Below are 19,961 nucleotides of genomic sequence, written 5' to 3' on the forward strand. Positions count from 1 at the left end.
ACCCACCACTGCGACCACTGTTATGCCCAACATTTTTCGAGCAATCGCGACGTGAATTGATTGCAAATTGCTACATCGTAAGAGGGCGAGCTTCGATGTGGCGAGGTAATGATTGTCGCTTCACACATACATGTTCTCTTTGACAACGTGTCAGTCAGATAATAGACTGGAGTAGGGCTATGTTCAAACACCATGATATAAATTTGCTATGCCACTGTATACGCAATCCCGAATTACCAGTTCGACACAGTCGATATTCTTTTTATTCCTTTTCGCTGTCTCCCCAATAGCGGCATATCGCCAGCACTGCATACAGGTGTCAGGTCAGAAATTCTTCATTGAAGACGGAGAAATGGTATATAACGCTCGACCTCTACGCCTTCTAGGACTTCTTTACAACACAAGCACATCAACATCTCCTGCAAAACACAACAAAACAATCAACAGTTTCAACACATTGCATATCAGATCAACAACCATTATCAACAAACACGACAGCATTCAGAATATGAGCACACAAGTCCTCAGCATGATCATGACCGACCTGGGTCTTTCGCCTGTAAGGTCGAGATCGTCGAGGAGTCGAATGCTATACTAACATTGCATGCAGACACCTTCTCCTCCTCCGTCGCCGCCTCCGAACTCTCCTCACAAGCGCGCTCTGCCGCCTTACTCCCCTGTACGTCGATCACTCTTCCCATATTGAAAACTTACTAACTCACTGCTCAGCCCCCTACACCTCCTCCGTCGCCGCCTCGACCAAATGATGGTCATAGCCTGCTGTCTCCACCAACTCCCCCTTGCAAAGATAGCATTGGCGCCAGTTCACCATCCCCGTCCCCACCTCCTTCGCCGCCTCCTTCATCTCCCTCTACTCACAGTCTCGGTGGTTCGCCTTCGCCTTCGCCTCCCCCGGGTCCGCCGCCAAGTTCGCCATCAACTCATAGTCTTGGTGGGTCGCCTTCGCCATCACCGCCCCCTGGGCCTCCCCCCTCCTCTCCGTCATCGCATAGCCTTGGGGGTTCTCCCTCCCCGTCTCCTCCCCCTGGGCCCCCGCCATCGTCTCCGTCTACCCACAGTCTTGCATGCCTACTGATGGCTGGCCTTGTATCTCAATCCCCGCGCCCTCAGGCATGTAGCAACACAGAGGGAAATGTACTGAACATGCTAACTCGTGTGAAGCCGAGTCCCACCCTGCCACCTGTCACTCCACTCAGACATTCTATGGATAGCAGCTTGATCGCATGCTACTAGGGAAGGGGCTTGGGTGAGGATCAAAGTGTATGGTAGAGAGGGGAAAGATGAAGCATGGGCACGAGTATGAGTTGTGAGACCGTTTGGGGTAGGAGATTGATGGGTGGTGATTGGCAGCTACACAATTTCGAATTCTGTAGTACCCAATCATGAATCTATATTAAGTTACGAGGATGATATGTATCAACTTGAGTTGATTTATTGTATGTATGAAGTTGGAGTGCAAGGGAGAGATGGGTCGTCATCTGATGTCAAGATCGGCAAGTTTAGGCGAGTGCAGCTCTCCTCCGAAGGCCATCACGAACTTTTTGCGACCATGACGCCAGTCAGTGCCTCCACCCCGCAATGATGTCGCATACGGAGGAAGACAAAGAGCCTACACCGCAGAGTCATAATGCGCCGGCGCAACGGTCCTCGCGCAGCCTCCTCGCGGTCCCCACGCCAATTAAGCAGCTCTTCGATATATTCCCACTCCTCACATACCCGGTCAACGACCTGCCCCAACGAGCACCCCAGGACCGCAACAAGCATGTCTTGTACATATTTACATCAGAAGACGGTGCGCTGAAGGGACTGCCTTCGTACAACCCTGCGTGCTTGAAGTGGCAGGTAAGAGCTCCGAGTGACGCAATACAACCTCATACTTAGACTGTTGCAGGCCTATCTCAAGTTCTCCAAGATCGACTTTCGAATAGCCTCGGCAAACAACCATGCATCACCGAGTGGTGCTCTTCCCTTCATATTACCCGCTTCGCCTGAACCATACAAACACATCCAGCCGGTGCCATCGGGGAAGTTGCAGAGATGGGCAATGAACAACAGCAAGAAAGCGGTCGAGGAGCCCGGAGACTTGCGGTATGAGGCATATCTGTCGCTTCTGGACCATCGGATACGGCGGGCATGGGTATGTAGAGCCAATGCGGGGCTTGAAGAGCATATACTGACGAGAAGCTAGCTCTACTGCATCTACCTCTCGCACAACTCGACTTCCATCGCAGAGCCCCTCTACATCCTGCCAAGTTCAGGCAATCCCTTCGTCCGCCTCACAATAGCCCGAGAGCTACGCACAGCAGCCGAGAAGGAACTGCTCAAATTCTCGCCTGTCATAAACGCCTCCACCCTCTACAGCCAGGCAGAAGAGGCCTTTGCAGCGCTAGAAACGCTGCTCGACAAGGACGATTGGTTCTTTGGTGCACCGGGACCAGGGCTGTTCGATGCCAGTGTCTTTGCGTACACGCACCTCTTATTGGACGAGGGTCTCGGAAAGGGCTGGCTAGACACGCGTCTGCGTGACGCGCTAATGTCGCGAAAACGCCTGACCTCGCACCGGAACCGCATTCTGAGCACTTACTTTCCGGGACAGTCCTAGTTTGTACATCTTGCTGCTGTATTATATGACGCATATTCGGTGCCATGATGAGGAAAGGGCGCATGTGTACGAGATCACATGGGCTCAAGGCACAGCTCGAGCGTTGGGACCATGCAAAGAACCTAGTGAATGACTTTTCAAAACTTTCAGGGCTTCTGAGTACAATGCGCGCCGTCATGCACGTAGCGCAAACCAGAGAATGGTAGATGCACTTGTGAGTCATTCAACGGGAAGCTGCACGACATGTTGCCAAAAGCGGAAGAGTGGCATTTTAGGCAGGGCGCGCAAAAGAGTCAGCGGCATATATATAATCCGCTTCAGGCACCCGTTGAAAAGGCTATCAAGCCTCAGGTTCTCGACTCCAGCTTTTGCCACAAGCTCGCAGCTAAGTGGGGTATATATAAACTTCCCGATTCGTCGATCATCTTTGAGTACACCACCAATTAAGCTCTACACCAACATACCATATTTCCTTTGATCACTGCATCAGGGAAAAAATCTAGCATACCTTCGAACACCACCGCTGCGATGACGCAGCCAAACAACGTCCACATGACTTTCGATACGTCCCTTGTCGACCTCAACCCCAATGCATCCTTCTCGACCACCGAATCGGACCCGTCAGATTTTGGTACTGCGAACTTCACTGCCAAGACTCCTACGATTCAGCAGCCATCTCTTTTTGAAGATCAGAGCCAGGAAACACCAAAGCAGTCACAGACTCTCTCGCCCAATCTCCCCTCACCAGCATCCAAGTCCTCAACACCAGTCCAGCACATCGGAACACAACAAGCATACGACCAATGGGCAACAGTATATGATTCCGATGGTAACATGCTTCAAGCCATCGACGACCTCGAGCTCGCGATCCTCCTCCCGCAATTCCTGGCGCAAGTCCAAGACAGCGTCACCACACCCACCATCTCTCTACTAGATCTAGGCTGCGGAACAGGACGCAACACGCAGAAACTGCTCGACTTCGCCCTCGCACCCAACCGACGAAGTACCGTTGTCGGCCTCGACTTCTCAAAGGGCATGCTAGATCTCGCCGCTGAAAAACTCTGCACGTATAACGACGGTCGACTCAGACTCGAGCAGTGCGATTGCTTCCCCACAGCCACCAACACGTCTGCGCCCCCGTTTCCATCGGTTGTTGGCCTTACGCCCGTCAACGCAGTCCTCAGCACCCTCGTCCTCGAACACGTTCCGCTACCATCCTTCTTCTCCACGTTGTCTACACTACTTCTGCCTGGTGGGCTTGCACTAGTGACAAACATGCACGCTGAAATGGGCGCCAAGTCGCAGGCGGGGTTTGTGAATAAGGACGGTGTTAAGGTTAGGGGGGAGAGCTTCGCGCATACGGTAAGGGATACGGTTGATGAAGCGACAAGGGCGGAATTTGAGGTCTTGGGGGTGAAGGAGAGGGAGGTGGGGAGAGAGGATGTGGAGGGTGGGATGGTGGGGGAGAGGGGGTGGAAGTGGGTTGGTGTTAGGGTTTGGTACGGGGTTGTGCTTAGGAAGATTGTGTGATAGGTGATGTCTGCTGGAAAAGTAAGTTCTGTCGATTTAATGATGTTATGAGCAGTAGTTCTAGGCTGAGAGGTGGGATATGCAAGGCTGGATATGAGGTGCGATAAACAAGGAGCCTTAATCATGAAATCTCTTGTTGAAATATACAACCTAACCTGCTCTCCGTCATGCGAACTCATAAACCCTTCACTACTTAGTCAATACGGAGTTACGATCTTCCCGGTGTTGTAAGGTGCGTTGCCAATGCCGACCAGCATGTTCGGCGTTCGAATTCCGTGGCTCACTAGTGCCCTCACTTCATCCATGCATGTAAGACCGCACCTCCAACTACAAAAGCTCAAATCAGGTTCATTGTGTTAACTTCCTTGCTCACAACACGAACTTTTATGATTGCTGATCCAACCGGAATATGGGTTCCAAGACTCCAGAAGGTCATGGGCAGGGCCCAGATGGTATGTACGCGATCGACTGTCTTGTCGATTCATATTGACGCATCGAACAGGATCTTCCTCTAACACTGCGATCAACTGCTCAAACCCGCCTAAGTCAGCCGCAGCTAGTGGGCTCGTTCATGTTGCGCTCGAAGGGCAGGGCGAGGATAGTGATGACGACGATGAACAAATTCGACTTCACTTGAATGGCAGTGGTGCGAACGGTACCAAGAAAAAGCGAAAGCGTACCAAGAAGAAGAGCAAAAAAGCTTCCGAAACGAAGCAGTCTATTCCTCCTAGAATCGCCCTCGACGACATCTTCAACGGTCGACCGTACCCCGAGGGTGAGATCACTGAGTACACCACTAAGGACGACAATCTCCAGCGCACCACAGCAGAGGAGATCCGCCACCTATCCGCAGTCGCTAACATGGACGACGACTTCCTCCACGACTACCGCAAAGCCGCCGAAGTCCACCGCCAGGTCCGCCAACACATCCAAATCATCGCCAAACCCGGCATATCCCTTTCCACCCTCGCCCTCGAAATCGACAACGCAGTGCGCTCCCTAACCGGCCACCCCGGCCTCGAGAAAGGCGACGCTCTCAAAGCCGGGATCGCGTTTCCCACAGGCCTATGTCTGAATAACATCGGTGCGCACTGGACGCCCAACGCGGGCGGCAAGGAAGTATACTTCCAGGAGAATGATGTGCTCAAGATAGACTTCGGCGTACACGTCTCCGGCCGCATCGTCGACAGCGCATTTACCATCGCCCCCAACCCTATCTACGACCCGCTCCTCGCCGCTGTGCGCGCAGCTACTAACACGGGGCTGCGCCTCGCGGGCCCCGACGCGCGCATTTCGCACATCAGCGCGGAAATGGAGGAGGTCATGGAGTCATATGAAGTCGATATACATGGCAAGACTGTCCCGGTCAAAGCAGTGCGCAACATCACGGGACATAATATCCTGCGCTACAAGATCCACGGAGATAAACACGTGCCGTTTATCGCGAGTAAGACGTCCCAGCGTATGGAGGAAGGCGACATCTTCGCTATCGAGACGTTTGGATCGACGGGGAAGGCTGTATTGAGGGATGGTAGTGGAGTTTATGGATATGGAAGGAAGGAAGGGGGAAGTGTCGCGGGGGTACACCATGCGTCAGCGAAATCCCTGCTGCGAACCATTGATGAGAACTTCGGGACGTTGGTGTTTGCGAGACGCCAGCTTGAGAGACTGCCGGGTGTGGAGAAGTGGCATTTGGGCATGAAGACGCTGGTGCAGGCCGGGGTGGTGGAGTCTTATGCGCCGCTGGTGGATGTGGAAGGGAGTTATGTTGCGCAGTTTGAACATGTGAGTTTTGAGATAGGGATGATGAGATGATGAGAGGCTAATGAGGGGTAGACTGTGCTGCTGAGGCCGAATTGTAAGGAGGTTGTTTCTAGAGGGGATGATTACTAGGAAGATGGAGATGGAGGGAAGAATGGGGGCGACTTCAACACTTGTTCGCTATGTGTTGAGTCTATGGGGTGCAATTCAACTTGCGCAATGGAGCTTGGAAGAATGCATGGATGATACATAGCTATCATGCTTGGGCTTAAGAGTCTAGTATTCTGGCCTCTCAAGCCCAGCTATCCGAGCAACAACTAGGCCGTTTTCTTTTCTACCTGTCCTTCATTGCGGGCCGAAGCCTACTTCCTATATATGAGGATGTACCGATGCAATGTTGTTGGCAAGATAGCGTAGTTGTTTTGAGTTCCTTGAGCATATTTTATAGTATTTACTTTTAGTTCTATGAGAATAGTCGTGATAAGTGTACGCCCCAACATTTCCTGTATTTGAAAGTTCATGGAAAGCTCGAGGGAAGGTCTCGGCTAGCGCCGACACGGCATATGCTGTCCAAAAGCCATGTCTAGCGTATTTATATGTGTCGTCCCAAAGGCTGAACCAGTAGGTATGGTTAGATTCGTGCTCTTGACTTTCATGCAGATACTCCCTTGAATTATTCCACAAAGGACCTAGGTAGTAACATTGAATGTGATGTCAGACGCAGGTCTGCACCCACCACGCCAGCATGCCAAAAATGTTACATTGATCAATACACGTTCAGAATAGTACATATCGTACAAGCTTCCTGTCTTGCCTTGCATGTGGTCGAAAAATGCAGGCGCAAGCGGGTCGGGTGGTGTTCTGTCATACATGCAGTGGGGCTGAGCTTATTTAGCCAAGCCGCTGCTGCCTAAGGTAATTCTTTCGGAAGTGACCAAACAGTAACATCGTGCCGCATTGCTCTGTCATGCAATTAGCGGACAGTTGATTATGAACCATTGTCCACACAGAAGCAGCGTGGCCTTCATGCACTCGGAGATATGTCTAGACAACCCTCGGAAGACGTCCCACAATATCTTCGTTACAAGCCTGGATTCGAACGGAGCAAAGATGAAGGGAATCGTCCAGACAGCCGGACAAATGCACCGCATATGCGCATCCTTGCATCTTTGCACGATGCCAATACATCCCTGCATCGTCAAATATTCCGGAGTAGGGCCAACAACCTCTGTGCGAACTGTTCAAAGATGGTTCCATTCGACCATACCGCTCAGCTTGATACAGATGCGATGATGGGGCGGTATGGCTTCGAACTCCTTCCAAGATATGTTGACGAAGCTGGGCCGTTTATGCGGAATACCACTTACCCGTGGTACCTGAGTACCAAGAACGCGAATTCTTGTAAGCTATGCCATATACTGCAGAGATATGCATCGGAGCTTGGAAGAGGAGAACATCATGTGCAAGGTCACGACACTCAGAAGACGAGTTCGCCAGTCAAGATCCGAGGGTATTTTCATCCGACACAGGTACACCACTCTACGAGACGAGCTACTATCATGACTGATAGCTTGTAATAGAACGTACTGAGGATAGAGCTTCAGCGCGATGTGCAAAAAATCCGTCTGTTCATGTATGCTGCGACCCGATGGCCGTCCCCCGAAGACTACAGAGACGATCGACTAGTACGAGATATTCCTACTCGGAGCATCGACTTCGGAAAGATTTCGCGCTGGGTCCATGATTGCGATGAGGCGCATAATCACCCTCCCATGAAGTCCCGATGGTCATTCAAGTGGTTCGGTCTTCCAGAGAGCTTTCGGCTAATTGACGTCGCTGCACAAAAAGTTACTCGCGCCGTGCGGGCACCTCGCTATGCAGCTTTGAGTTATGTCTGGGGCAGCTGCGAGCAGTATGTGCTTTCGCGCAATGATCTTCAGGCGCTAGAGCAAGACGGCGCACTTGAAAAGCTCACACTCGCCCGTGTCGTCAGAGACGCTATGGTTGTGTGTAGACGCCTCAGTATTCCATACCTGTGGGTAGACAGCATTTGTATCTGTCAGGATGATCCCCAAAGCAAACATAACCAACTAGCTATGATGGATGTCATCTACTCAGCTGCACATGTAACACTCGTCGACGGAAGAGGCATCGATGCGAACGACGTGGGCTTAGCAAGAGTCTCTACGCCCGCGCTTAGAACAAACGACGATATTATCATCGATCATGTCAAATACGTCATACTAGAGGATCCCATATCGGCAGTTGAAAGGTCGCAATGGCGCTCACGTGGCTGGACATTACAGGAGACAATGTTGTCGAAGCGCTTACTTGTGTTTCTTGAGACAGACTGTCTCCTCATATGCTCAAGTGGCGTGCAGGCGGACTCCTTCCATGACCAAAACCACTTTCCAATCTCCCTACAGTTTTACAAAATGGATATTGCAGATCTCGGTGGCTCTATCGCCAAGTGGTATGATGAAACTCGCAAAGACACGAAAGATTTTCGATCTGCACAAAAGGCATACCATGAGGGTGTTTTAACGGCACTCAACGACTATCTCCCGCGAAACCTCTCATTCGAGCAAGATATCGAGAACGCGTTCCTGGGGATTGAGTGTACATTTGAACAATCTCTTGGGGTTTTCCATCACGGCTTGCCGACGAAATTGTTTGCAAGAGCTCTTATGTGGACAAGCCGTGATTACCTACACCTTACAAATTCGGAGCGAGATCACTTCCGTCTTGAACGACGTCCTGGCTTTCCCAGTTGGTCCTGGTCAGGGTGGAGTTTTGGGAAGTTTTGGGGACGAGCTACCATTGGAAATGACGTCGGACTTGTGTTGCACTGGTGTCCGTTGATATATATCTGGGGTTTCAATGACTCAATGGACATGATTCAACTCTCCAACGATTATAACGAAGCCGAAGGCGCGGAAGGCTATACGGAGTTATTAGACGGTTTTGCTTCTCTAGTTTACCGCATCCGTCCCGTCCCAGACGATCGGTATCCTCCAACCTTGCCGACCTTGGATCATGGAGCAGCTTTATCACAACACGATATCATTTTCTGGGCAAGCTGTGCAGTCTTTGAGATATCGCACGAGCCAAAATATCCACTCAATAGGCAGGGGTTTGGCACTTACGTGATACGCTTTAGTACGAACAAGGCTGGACATGAAAACCTTATTGTTTTGAAAGGGGATTTCCGACTGGGAATGCATGGTGGACTCGAATTCGTTGCTGTTGCAACATGTCTCAATGGAGACTTGGATTGTATCGCTATTCAGTGGTTACGTGGCAAAGCTTACCGCATTGGGGTTCCGTATTCACGCATCCCTGTGAGACAGTGGATCGATGCCAAACCGACACGCAAGTTGGTTGTAATGGGATGAAATCAGTATAGCTGGCTTCTCAAATTCCAAAGTATACATTCATTAAAACTCAAGAAAGCTCCAGGCGCTGCTAAGCGCCCATCTCCGGGCTGTGCACTTTGTGGCAACGCCTGTGCCGCAACTTATACCTATAAGACCCAACTGTTCGCCGATGAGGTACGAAACAGTATCTCAATACCCGGACACTGCGAGAATAATGAAAATATCTTGGACCGCCCCCCTGCTGCTCTACGGTGAGCCGGCAACCATATCATCGTCACTCGAGACCCGATTTGGCCTATCGTTCAGCCCAACCACGATCATCGCGTCTCGATTCAATGCAACAGGCTCGATCGAGCTTCAATCATTTCCTGTGAGTGCTTCATACCAGGAATACTACCAAGAAGCAGTGGAGAAAGATCACGCATTAAGCGACGATTTTGACGAGGCTAGAGTCAAAAGCATTTTCGAAAGCAACATAATCCCAATCAATACTAGTCTCACCGAGCAACTGGACCACACACCTGAATTCGCAACCCTATTTACGCCGTCCATTTTCGACTGGAAAACGATTTTGGCAGCTGGCGAGGCAGTTTTCAAAGACGCACAGTACATGACAAGAGCAGCACCATCTCGGCAAGCAGCATGCTACGGATTTGGATTCTTGCAATGCAGAAACCTCGGGCGCTCCCTGTCTGAATGTAACGACCATGATCCAGAGAGTTTAGTGCTTCTCTTCGAATACGAAAAAGAGTATCTTTACGTCTGGCTAGTGTGGGTGTCATTTGAACTCGAGGTTCATTCTGCGGAACATGAGAAGATTTGTAAAGATTGTGGAGAAGAATTTCGTGAAGTGAGTTGCTGGATCCACTTGTTCCAAGATCAAGTATACTGACACAATTGCAGGCAATCGGCGAAGCAGCATACCAGGAACGCATCAACAAATTTGTGCAAGACTTCCTTGTTCAACATGTACTGCCGGAACATAAGCGCGAACACATACGAGCCATCATTATTGCAGGCGAGGCATCAGCGGCAGCTGTGAAAGAGCTTGGTGATGCGGCCCTTGAAGTAGTAGGAACTGAAGAAGTTAAGCTACTGACAGACTTCGAACCGTCAGAAGTTGTCGCTCACGGAGCTGCTGTCTTCTCTCGTTTGACACAAGAGCACCCGGAACATTTTGGTACAACGACTGGGAATATAATACCAGATGACAAAGAATGGGCCGAAATGCAGGCGCGCATAGAACGGGAGAATGAAGGGCACAGTGAGCTATGATGAGGTGAAAACTGGCTAGCTGCTCTTGAAAGACTTACTTGTCTTAGCAAAGATGTACCCTGGTATAACTCTGAATCAAAATATTTACCTTCTCTGCCTCTGACCTCAGCAAGTCTGACCGTGTGCTTAGCGCGATGATGACTAATAACTTAACGTTATGATGAATTTGCAAATCTCCCGATCAACTTTTCACTCAACGCTATCGCTTCAACAACACCACTACTGCACCTTACTTTTGCCTTCGTCTGATGAGAGCACGTTGAAGTAAATAACGTCTATGGTAAGATGCCTCATGATAGGAACAGGACTAGCATCGGCGCCCCCGTTCGCTGTCAGGGGCAGAGGCTGAAATTAGCGCGCCACCAATGGGCCGATTGATCGCTTCGAGGATACCACGCGAGCGGCCCGTCTTCGCGAACCCTCCTTGAGGGCTAGCAAGGCTGCCCAAATGGTCTGGATTCATTGTTGGCGGAAATTCTGACCTGGATTGAGCAAGTGGCTGATATTGAGGCGCGTTTTCCGAGGCTCCTGGCGAGGCTGCTCAAAGCTACAACTTACTCGCGAGAAGGGATCACTATAGCAAGATGCGTTAAATAAGAGCCATACTCATCATATTTTTTCTCGTCACGGTTTCGTTTCACTGCTATTCACTCAGAGTTCTAGTCACTCATTTCGTGTGCTCGTCTTTTATCATTTAATCCCACGATCTTTACTCATAATGCGAAGCACACTCCTTCTACTGGCAGTTTCTTGCCTTTCTGTCTTTACCAGCGCTCAAAAAATTAGTAAGACCGGACGCTGTGGAGCACAGTCCGGGCTCACGTGTCAGGGTAGTTCATTCGGCAACTGCTGCAGCCAGTACGTGGTCTATGGAATCTACAGCTAGCTTTCTTTGCTAACTCTCGTAGGTACAACTACTGCGGTTCGAACCCAGCCTATTGTTCAACTGGCTGCCAGCCGAAGTTCGGAACGTGCAAAGCTTTACCTGCGTCCGCGCCCTCCGCTGCCTCCAAGCCGAAGAGCAAGGTATCCACCGACGGTACCTGTGGCGGACGCAACGGCTTCACGTGTTCGGGCTCGCGATTCGGCTCTTGTTGCAGTCAGCATGGCTATTGTGGAAAATCGAGCGCGTACTGTGGCGTAGGATGTAACCAGAAGTTTGGCACATGCTCCAATGCCGGGGCCTCATCCAGCACACCATCTAGCTCATCTACCACGTGCTCCACGCTCGCGACTTCTACACGGTCTTCTTCAGCTACAGCTTCGCCTGCCTCCTCGTTAAAGGTTTCTTCGAACGGCCGATGTGGAAACGCATACAAAGCCAATCCTGCTGGCATGACGTGTCAGGGTTCGGTATATGGAGATTGTTGCTCTCAATACTCGTATTGCGGAAGCACATCTGCCTACTGCGGAGGAGGTTGCCAGGGAGGCTTTGGCAAATGCAACATCGGGTCATCCTCCTCTGGTCCATTGACTATATCGTCCGCCTCTATGACTGCTCATTCACAAGTGTCGTCCGTAGGGCCGTCAGTCTCGAGTAGTGCAAGCCAGAGCATGGACTTCTCTTCAAGCTCTCTTGTCACACCCGAGGTTTTGGAGACCTCGTCATCCATCATGCTCAGTTCTTCTAGCACGTCCACAGCTGAGCCTATCACATCGAGTATTACCATCACATCGAGTTCAACAACAGACACACCTACTGTCGTTTCCCAGCTCGACCATTGACATTATCACTAGCTCAGCCATCGTGCCCGCTTCCGAGACCGCCTCTTCGTCTTCTGGTTCCAGCCCTGCATCTTCAATGAGCTTGTCATCCTCATCCGAGGCCACTACATCATCGTCAATGGTTACATCGGTCGTCAGCTCATCAGAAGTACCAACACCCACATTGCACCCCTCTTCTGTTGAGACTGCATCGAACGCAGCAGAGACCCCAACACTGACACCAGAAGTCTCTTCGCCGGTTGAAACACCAATGCCTTCTTTGAGCACCTCCACTGTCGAGCCTACCTCCATTGTCGAGCCTACCTCAAGCGCACCCGCTAGCCCCACACCGACACCCGAGCCCTCGACTTCAGTTGAACCATCACCAACCTCTTCCACGTCCAGCTGTATCCCCACTCCCACGAACTATCTTGCAAACGGCAATTTCGAATCTGGTTCTGTTCAACCATTCGTGTTTGGCTCTAGTGCACCGGGCACTACCAACCAGATCAACGCTGCTGCAGCCCACTCTGGCAACTTTGGCTTCCATGTGCAGCAAGTTTCGCGCGTCTCTATTACTAACGCAATTTGGCAATTTGCTCAACAAACCGTCAAGATCCCTTCCGGTACTACAGTCAGCTGCTCTTCATGGGTCAACGCGCTACGTACTCCGGTCGTACAAGTATTGACCTACATTTACATCGATAACACGCTGTGCCATTTTGAGGCTGTCACGAAGAATGACTGGACGAAGCCTACGGGTAGTGTCACTGTTTCTGGTGACACTCATACTGTGTTGTATAGGGTCATTCTACCTGTTAACAACTTCAACTACGTTGGCCCGCTGTTTGATGTGGATGAAATCTCCATCACGCCGATGACTGGTCCGGATGCTGTCGCGTCTTGTTAAGAGGCTTCAGGCTGCAGAAACATACTGCGGTCGAGGAAGCAGGGCAACAGCGTAACCGAGAAAACGCTCGGGCACGGTACTGAAAAGTAGACGTCCTCTGTTTACTAAAATTACTACATACACAAAGCATATAGACCTAATATTATGAACACACGTTCCATTGGAAGGGACAAAAGCTCCACTACCGTTTGTGATTGCTTATGAGCTACACTCTCGTGCTGGCTAACAGTCACATCTTAACTCTAGATTGAAGGATCCGTCATTAAACTTGCTGCACAATTTTCTAAGACAACACCACTGTATATCGTCAAACTTGTTACACTAATACCAAAAATTGGCAAAAATTATGATCACACTTGCGTAATCTGCACTCATTAATTTACTCGTTAAAAGTCTAGCAGCTACTGTTGTCTTTCTGTTGACTTTGTACGCATAGCGTGTTACGTATGTTCCATATCAAGAACTACAGTCAATTCTTATGTTCCCAGTCTTCAACGGTAAGATTTAGTTCTGGTCCGATTAAGCAATTTGACAAGTACCTGGAAGTCGCTCAAGACGTGTCGTGATGCGCGCCAGTCGCCAAGATCGTTTTCGCTGTGCCAGTAAAACGAGGCAAAATTGAAGACTAATGTCGTCCAAATCACCGTCATTGCATTGTTGCCATCTCAACATTCTCCATGAACTGGGGCAAGAAGCTCACAACAATAATTAACCCAATATGCTGCAGCCTATACATTCTTTCTGTGTATTGTCTATCATGGATGTTGAATTTCACACCCCACGAGCTAGAACAAAGCTATCCCAGTAGTTGTAGCAGTCGTGGCGATCCACGAAAAGAGGCAGATATGTCGCCTCCCATTCTTTCCCAATATGCGAGGTCCAACGAGCCTTGCAGTACTCCCAGTAAGCAGGGTACCATCCAGATTGGTGCCAGTCTATGATAGAAATAACTTGAGGATGTATTCCTGGTGAAATGATGATATTGCTGGGGTGTAAATCAGCGTGTGTGAAAACAATTGGCACTTCATCTGGGAGGAATTGCCGATTCGGGTGTGGTGGCTGGTTTCGATCGTGTTTTCGCGGCCCGTATGAAAAAGTGAACCAGTCGTGAAACTCAGAGACGCTTGAAAACGGCCCAGCGGTTGGGGAGCAGCTGCTTTCGAAGATAACATCGAGCAGTGGTTGCCGACCGACGTGACCTTATGGACTTAGCAGAAGGTCGAGTGGACGTATGGGAAGTGACAAGCAATTGCGTCCGCTTAGCAAAAAGTTCTAAGGATTGCGGGAGCAAATATCAACTTACCAATAAAAGCGACGTTAGAATCACACTCGAGACTGCGCAATGCATTTATCATGCGCCGTAACTGTTCGCATATAGCCAGCCTGTCTTCCTCTTCTAAGCCTTCCCAGCTCTTCTCAAGAGTAACGCCGTCTATCAGCTCCATATAGATGAATACCTGCCCGTCGTCCTTACACCATTTATATACCTCAGGGACAGGTATGTCTTGGAGAAATCTGCTGCGTATAAATAAGAGACATTGGCCTTCCGCGATCGTCACCTCCGTCCCGTATTTTACACATAAACTTAGACTTGGGAAATACACAGGTAGGGGGCGATTTCGACGTTTTGCCCTGGGATCCTTGGAGCGACTCGCAACCTCTCTTACTGCGCTTGGTGAAGGGAGAGAAGTCAAATCATATTTCTTCAAAAAGGATGAGTCGAGGAACACGACCTCGTCATCGTATGGAAAACTGGCCATCTCCAGGTGGGGCGAATTTCCAACGTTTCGTTTATTTGCGCGATCGGCACTATTGTCATCCACTTGTAGAGAAATCGTTCTTTGAATTTGAATTATTTGCAGGCTTGGGAAAGGCTGATGGGCTGCATGAGGTGGGGACGGTCGAAGTCTGTGTAACCGAGGTGTAGAAGATCGATCGCTGTTGAACTTCAGGGTTCGATTTTATTTGTCAAGCATCTCAAATCCATAAGCCCTGATTAGCCATCTCTCTATGAATTGAAAAACATGCGCTCTGTAAAACCTGAATCATTATTTGTATTGCGGGTGGGAATAACTTGGCATTCTCGCTGCTCCATCTGCTGACGCGCAATCTGCTAGACTAACCAGGCGAAGACGCATCTCGTCATGATCATTGACATACCGTTTACAGGTGACTGTAGACAGAACACAGGACGAGAGACATTAAAACGTACAGCAGGATAAGATGTAAAGTTAAGGGAAGTACCATGATGGTTTATAGCTACATCGGAGTCATCAATATCCTGAGTCTCGTCCTCCCGGGCCACTCATAGGCAACCAAGAGCGCCTTAAGATTTTGCCTGGTCTCATAACTTCGAGTAAGACCGTATCAGTCAAATAGTATACATCTCGTTACACTCATCTGCCCCTTCAAGACCAGGGATGGCCATCCTTTCCGAGCTTGGCGTTCAAGAAAGCGCGGCTGAGCAAGTTGTCACGAACAATTTCATCCTTGTGGGCCTCCATCTCCTCGACATCCCCTGTTGATAGAACCTCATGTCAGAATTGTAGGAAGTTTTAAGCAATTGGGGGCAGACTCACAGTTGACGCTGACTATGCCGCCACGCAACCATTCGGCGCGAGGGGTAGACAGGAAGAGTGTCCAGCTGGCACTGAGCTCGGGAGTGTCCTTCGCAAACGGCTTCAACGCATCGACCGTCATTCCCGTTAGAACAATTCCCGGAATGAGCTGGAAAACACGAATGTTTGGCTGCTCGGCGTGCAGATTTTCCATGATGCGGGTAAGGGCCGTCTTGGACGCCGTGTAGGCTCCCATACCTGGGAAAACATTGGCGATGGCGCCTGTTGTGAAGCTGATGACAGTACCAGATCCGTCTGCCTGGGCGAGGAATTGGTGCGTCACTATGTACGTGCCCAGAACGTTTACCTGGAAGTCCGCGAAGAAGTCCTTAGGTTCGGTGCTACCCACCATGCCCCCTCCTAGACTGCCTGCGTTGTTGATCAGCACATCGATCTTGCCGACCGCCTCTTTGGCAGCGGCGAAGAGCGCCGCGACCGATGCTTCGTCAGTGATGTCGGCTGCCTTGGCGAGGACTTTGGTGTCGGATGGGGCAAGACTCTTGAGTGACTTGGCGACGCTCTCAAGCACATCGGCTTTCCGTCCAGTAATCACGATTCCAGAAGCTCCCGCGGTGGCCCATGATTCGGCGATGGCCTGCATGCGTTAGTCACGGAAAAGGACAATCGAGTCTCGAAAATCGTGCTTACCTTGCCTATGCCTCCGGAAACGCCTGTGATGAGTACTGTCTTTCCTTTTGCTGAAAGCTCTGGCTGCGTTGGCTCCAGCAGTGGATAGACATCACGGCGGATTTGCTTGGTCAACTGGTAGGGTAGGGTGAATGCGTTGGGGTCGGAGTAATCCATTGTAGCTGCGGAGTCGTGATCTTTTGTTTGGGGAAACGAGAGATTAATGCTTGAATCAGAGTTTGAAGAGTGTAAAGAACTTAGTGTTGGCAGGCGCATACACATATGTAGGACGTTTAAGGAACCACGCACGGACCTCTGCACCACTGGAGAGGCGCAATCAACCGATTGGGTCAAGCGTCCTTGCACATGCTGTGGGGTCCTTTCCTTCCCGCGCGCCCCTTCCGCAGGGGCTGTGCGCTAGGTTGGGGACTCGGCTCGCGCAGGCGCACTAGCTTATTTCAATCTTAGTGCTCAGCTCAGCTCCGCCGTTGGACAAGAGACTACCCGCTCACACCCAAGCTGACGTGAGGTCTAGATCATGTTGGCCCCCAATCCTGCGTTGTAGGGATATAGACGCCAGGATCCCCAGGTCGGAGTGTCCATATCCAGGATGGCTGCGAACGCGACATTTAGGCTGAGCTTCTGTCCTACCCACTGCAAGGCTGACTGCACTAGCTGAATGTCGCCTGTGCATTTCGGACTCCGATTCCACTGGACCAAGGCGTAGATACGCAAACAGTCCCGTTTATATTAATTCAGATATCAGTGTTTTCAGCTCTGATTGGCAGAACGAGACAGTATCGTGCGATGCTGTGCCACTTGACAGGCTTGTAACCCGCAAATACCTTGTTGTAATGTGCATTACGCATCATCAACTAATGTGGCGCTGCATATTGTGGATGCGATGTAAGACCTAGGCTGCACGCCCTGGAGCAGCCAATACGATGACAAAGTCATCTCACGATAACACTATTACATCAGCCAGAGGCATTTTGGCCGCACGTTGACAGTTCCCGATCCCAGTACACCCAGGATGTTCGGGTGCCTAGCGCGCCTGGAGGAACTAGATCTCCGATTGGTCTTGCACAGGAGAAATCGAAAGCTGCTAGCGCGCTATGTACCCGAACGCCCTGCAAGGCTGTGAATGTGTAGCTGTGGCGGTGAACACTACATTCTAGTAGTCTACGGCGTCGTTCAGATAAGTTCCTATCATTAAATCGAGAAGGATTCGAATTCCAAGACCTTTTTAACCGAACTCCTTTCACACGTGAGATCGATATCGTGGCGTACACATAAACCTGAATCCAATAAACCATCCAAAGTGAAAAAGGTTTGTTCTTTATAGGTACATCACGCTCTCCCACTATTCGGTTTGGCCATAAGTTTTACTTCTTTCACTGCAACTTTCCGATGGCGTCCATCTCCCAACCATCTAGCAGACCCATCAGCCAGTTCTCCCGGGTCGAATCATTTTCGCAGATCTTCCGACAGTCCATCTGGCAGCAGTACCGTGATCTAGAAGCCTCGTCTGTGGAGGCCAGAACTAAGCTTGCATACGAGCGAGCGCGAAGTCTCGTAAAGGCACTCGGTAAGAGAAAACAACAACAACCCGGAAGGTACGGTCAACTCTGATATCGACGTCTAGGAGTAACGATTGAGGACATACAGTCACTGAAGCCAAAATTCTGGGACTTTCATCGTCATGGTAAGAGCTGATCCCTCACTCTCATGACAATTTGGACGTTTCAGCGCTCATCTTCTACTAGCATTTACACCCGACTCTGGTGCGTGGACTATCCTAACCATCCACTGGAACCTCTGCATGGGCACAATCGGTTCATTTCTTCCTGAGAGACCGGACCTGCTTCCTTTGCTCAAGGCTTTGGAGCGTTTCGATGTATGTGGCGAGTTTCTATTGACCGAGTTGGGCCATGGGCTGGATGCGAGAAATCTTGAAACCACAGCGACCCTACAAAGCGATGGCTCCTTCGTGCTTCACACTCCCCATCCTGGTGCAGCCAAGACAATGCCCCCAAGTTCTCCGCACTCTGGTATGGGTCGCACGGCTGTTGTCTTTGCCCGGCTCATGATAGCTGGTAAGGACCATGGCGTACGCCCATTTATCACACCTCTGAACGATGCGTCGGGTGTGATGGCCCGCGGTGTTTCATGTACCTTGTTCCCCGCTCGTCCAGGAGCGAAAGCAATCGACCATTCTTCGACGACCTTTAATCATGTACCACTACCCGCTGGAGCCCTACTCGGGAACGTTCATGGCTCGCTCGAGGACGAACGGTGGGCCTTCCTGCACGCCATCCACCGCGTGACTGTCGGCACACTTTGCCTCTCTACAAGCAATGCCACCGTACTTCGCGTGGCCGGCTGCATCGCTGGTAGGTATAGCGCGCAACGGCGGGTCGGTGCGCCCAAGTCCGTCCCTATTCTCTCTTTCAGCACTCAGTACGGCCCGATCGCACGAATCCTTGCACACGCCGTGGTCTTTGACAACTGGGCCTTAGAATCTGCGAATATGTTCATGGCAAATGTCGGAAAGCTAGACATGCAGAACGTAATCGGTGGCGTGTTCAAAACCACTGTTCTCAGCTACACGCAGAAGGCAATGAGCGACCTAGTGGACCGTTGTGGCTGGCAAGGTCTTTACGCTCACAACCAAGTCAGTCAACTCATCGCCCAAATAACTGATTTGTTTGGCAATGATCGACTGTTACTAATCTCTTTCAGATTGCCGAACTATGGCTCGCCGAAAAGGGCAACAGCATCGCCGAAGGAGACTTTGTAGTCCTTTGCATCCGACTTGCAAGTGAGGTCCTCCTCGGGCGGTACGAACCGCCCAAAGCGCGCGACCCGCTGTGCCTCCTTGCGCTCCACGAAGCTGGAGTCTGGGACGAGGCTCGGCAGATATTTGCGTCCCTTAAAGGCGGACACCGCGGCCCAGAATTCAACGCCCGCATCTTGCCACTGTCACTGCCATTGGTTCAAGCTACAGGCCATCGTATGGCATATGAGGCTGCTAAGGATGCTTTGCTACACGGTAGCGCTCATGGTCTTGCTGTGACGCCGGAAGTATTGAACTTGTACGAGTCCACCTGTATGATGGAAGATCAGAGCTGGTATGTGGAAAACGGTGTTATGTCACGGCAGGAGCTGCTGGATCGCAATGTCGACGCGGTGAGTTCCATGTTACCGTTGTTGGGAGACATGATCAACGATCGGGAAGTGGATGCCTTAATCAATGCGCCCATGGTTGAAAAAGATAGGCTGTCAGCCTTTTTCTCCAGCTTGTCATCATATCATGGGCCAGGAACAACCGTTCGTGCCAAGTTGTAAGAGTCGATCAATTCGTTAGTCGACATTTAAAAGGGAGCCGAGAAGCGGCAATGTATAATTAATATTATTATCTGAAGTACGTCGTTCATTATCCTCAAGACGAATGGCCAAATTGAGTCGAAATATGCTCGTCCTCTTCCATCACGCCGACCCCAAGTTTCCGACATCTTTACTGACATCCAGCTCTT

At 50.6% G+C, this 19,961-nt stretch overlaps 13 protein-coding genes across 13 annotated transcripts; 8 read left to right on the forward strand and 5 right to left on the reverse strand.

Moving 5' to 3' along the window:
• Positions 1-529: 529 nt before the first annotated feature.
• Positions 530-1,254, forward strand: SNOG_10207 (hypothetical protein; the record flags this gene model as incomplete). The annotated part of the gene is made up of 3 exons (XM_001800436.1): positions 530-559; positions 611-679; positions 730-1,254. 3 exons carry the CDS (start codon positions 530-532, stop codon positions 1,252-1,254), a joined length of 624 nt encoding a protein of 207 aa, XP_001800488.1.
• A 348-nt stretch (positions 1,255-1,602) lies between these two features.
• On the forward strand, positions 1,603-2,623 carry SNOG_10208 (hypothetical protein; the record flags this gene model as incomplete). The annotated part of the gene is made up of 3 exons (XM_001800437.1): positions 1,603-1,863; positions 1,913-2,109; positions 2,275-2,623. The coding sequence occupies 3 exons, from the start codon at positions 1,603-1,605 to the stop codon at positions 2,621-2,623; spliced, it is 807 nt and encodes a 268-aa protein (XP_001800489.1).
• Positions 2,624-3,151: 528 nt separating this feature from the next.
• SNOG_10209 (hypothetical protein) lies at positions 3,152-4,153 on the forward strand (the record flags this gene model as incomplete). Its single annotated transcript, XM_001800438.1, has 1 exon — positions 3,152-4,153. One exon carries the CDS (start codon positions 3,152-3,154, stop codon positions 4,151-4,153), a length of 1,002 nt encoding a protein of 333 aa, XP_001800490.1.
• Positions 4,154-4,468: 315 nt separating this feature from the next.
• SNOG_10210 (hypothetical protein) lies at positions 4,469-5,968 on the forward strand (the record flags this gene model as incomplete). The annotated part of the gene is made up of 2 exons (XM_001800439.1): positions 4,469-4,605; positions 4,656-5,968. Exons 1-2 carry the CDS (start codon positions 4,563-4,565, stop codon positions 5,966-5,968), a joined length of 1,356 nt encoding a protein of 451 aa, XP_001800491.1. The 5' UTR covers positions 4,469-4,562.
• A 2,381-nt stretch (positions 5,969-8,349) lies between these two features.
• On the forward strand, positions 8,350-9,309 carry SNOG_10211 (hypothetical protein; the record flags this gene model as incomplete). Its single annotated transcript, XM_001800440.1, has 1 exon — positions 8,350-9,309. The coding sequence occupies one exon, from the start codon at positions 8,350-8,352 to the stop codon at positions 9,307-9,309; it is 960 nt and encodes a 319-aa protein (XP_001800492.1).
• Positions 9,310-9,505: 196 nt separating this feature from the next.
• Positions 9,506-10,566, forward strand: SNOG_10212 (hypothetical protein; the record flags this gene model as incomplete). The annotated part of the gene is made up of 3 exons (XM_001800441.1): positions 9,506-9,542; positions 9,699-10,141; positions 10,195-10,566. 3 exons carry the CDS (start codon positions 9,506-9,508, stop codon positions 10,564-10,566), a joined length of 852 nt encoding a protein of 283 aa, XP_001800493.1.
• Positions 10,567-11,547: 981 nt separating this feature from the next.
• Positions 11,548-11,903, reverse strand: SNOG_10213 (hypothetical protein; the record flags this gene model as incomplete). Its single annotated transcript, XM_001800442.1, has 2 exons — positions 11,548-11,656; positions 11,701-11,903. The coding sequence occupies 2 exons, from the start codon at positions 11,901-11,903 to the stop codon at positions 11,548-11,550; spliced, it is 312 nt and encodes a 103-aa protein (XP_001800494.1).
• A 162-nt stretch (positions 11,904-12,065) lies between these two features.
• Positions 12,066-12,312, reverse strand: SNOG_10214 (hypothetical protein; the record flags this gene model as incomplete). The annotated part of the gene is made up of 2 exons (XM_001800443.1): positions 12,066-12,214; positions 12,267-12,312. 2 exons carry the CDS (start codon positions 12,310-12,312, stop codon positions 12,066-12,068), a joined length of 195 nt encoding a protein of 64 aa, XP_001800495.1.
• A 55-nt stretch (positions 12,313-12,367) lies between these two features.
• Positions 12,368-13,180, forward strand: SNOG_10215 (hypothetical protein; the record flags this gene model as incomplete). Its single annotated transcript, XM_001800444.1, has 1 exon — positions 12,368-13,180. One exon carries the CDS (start codon positions 12,368-12,370, stop codon positions 13,178-13,180), a length of 813 nt encoding a protein of 270 aa, XP_001800496.1.
• Positions 13,181-13,951: 771 nt separating this feature from the next.
• Positions 13,952-14,940, reverse strand: SNOG_10216 (hypothetical protein; the record flags this gene model as incomplete). Its single annotated transcript, XM_001800445.1, has 3 exons — positions 13,952-14,379; positions 14,484-14,637; positions 14,848-14,940. 3 exons carry the CDS (start codon positions 14,938-14,940, stop codon positions 13,952-13,954), a joined length of 675 nt encoding a protein of 224 aa, XP_001800497.1.
• Positions 14,941-15,239: 299 nt separating this feature from the next.
• SNOG_10217 (hypothetical protein) lies at positions 15,240-16,652 on the reverse strand. The gene is made up of 3 exons (XM_001800446.1): positions 16,447-16,652; positions 15,760-16,393; positions 15,240-15,698 (listed from the first exon to the last, which is right to left on the reverse strand). Exons 1-3 carry the CDS (start codon positions 16,600-16,602, stop codon positions 15,589-15,591), a joined length of 900 nt encoding a protein of 299 aa, XP_001800498.1. The 5' UTR covers positions 16,603-16,652; the 3' UTR covers positions 15,240-15,588.
• A 528-nt stretch (positions 16,653-17,180) lies between these two features.
• SNOG_10218 (hypothetical protein) lies at positions 17,181-17,416 on the reverse strand (the record flags this gene model as incomplete). Its single annotated transcript, XM_001800447.1, has 2 exons — positions 17,181-17,270; positions 17,402-17,416. The coding sequence occupies 2 exons, from the start codon at positions 17,414-17,416 to the stop codon at positions 17,181-17,183; spliced, it is 105 nt and encodes a 34-aa protein (XP_001800499.1).
• A 1,035-nt stretch (positions 17,417-18,451) lies between these two features.
• On the forward strand, positions 18,452-19,773 carry SNOG_10219 (hypothetical protein; the record flags this gene model as incomplete). Its single annotated transcript, XM_001800448.1, has 2 exons — positions 18,452-19,099; positions 19,168-19,773. The coding sequence occupies 2 exons, from the start codon at positions 18,452-18,454 to the stop codon at positions 19,771-19,773; spliced, it is 1,254 nt and encodes a 417-aa protein (XP_001800500.1).
• Positions 19,774-19,961: the final 188 nt, after the last annotated feature.

This window comes from Parastagonospora nodorum (genome assembly GCF_000146915.1).
Source record: "Parastagonospora nodorum SN15 chromosome Unknown scaffold_16, whole genome shotgun sequence".
Lineage (NCBI taxonomy): Eukaryota > Fungi > Ascomycota > Dothideomycetes > Pleosporales > Phaeosphaeriaceae > Parastagonospora > Parastagonospora nodorum.

Coding starts and splice junctions, on each gene's coding strand:
- SNOG_10217 (XM_001800446.1), bottom strand. CDS start 16,602: ATGGATTACTCCGACCCCAACGCATTCACCCTACCCTACCAGTTGACC. Junction 16,394..16,446: donor TTTCCGGAGGCATAGGCAAG/GTAAGCACGATT, acceptor TAACGCATGCAG/GCCATCGCCGAATCATGGGC. Junction 15,699..15,759: donor CGGCATAGTCAGCGTCAACT/GTGAGTCTGCCC, acceptor TTCTATCAACAG/GGGATGTCGAGGAGATGGAG.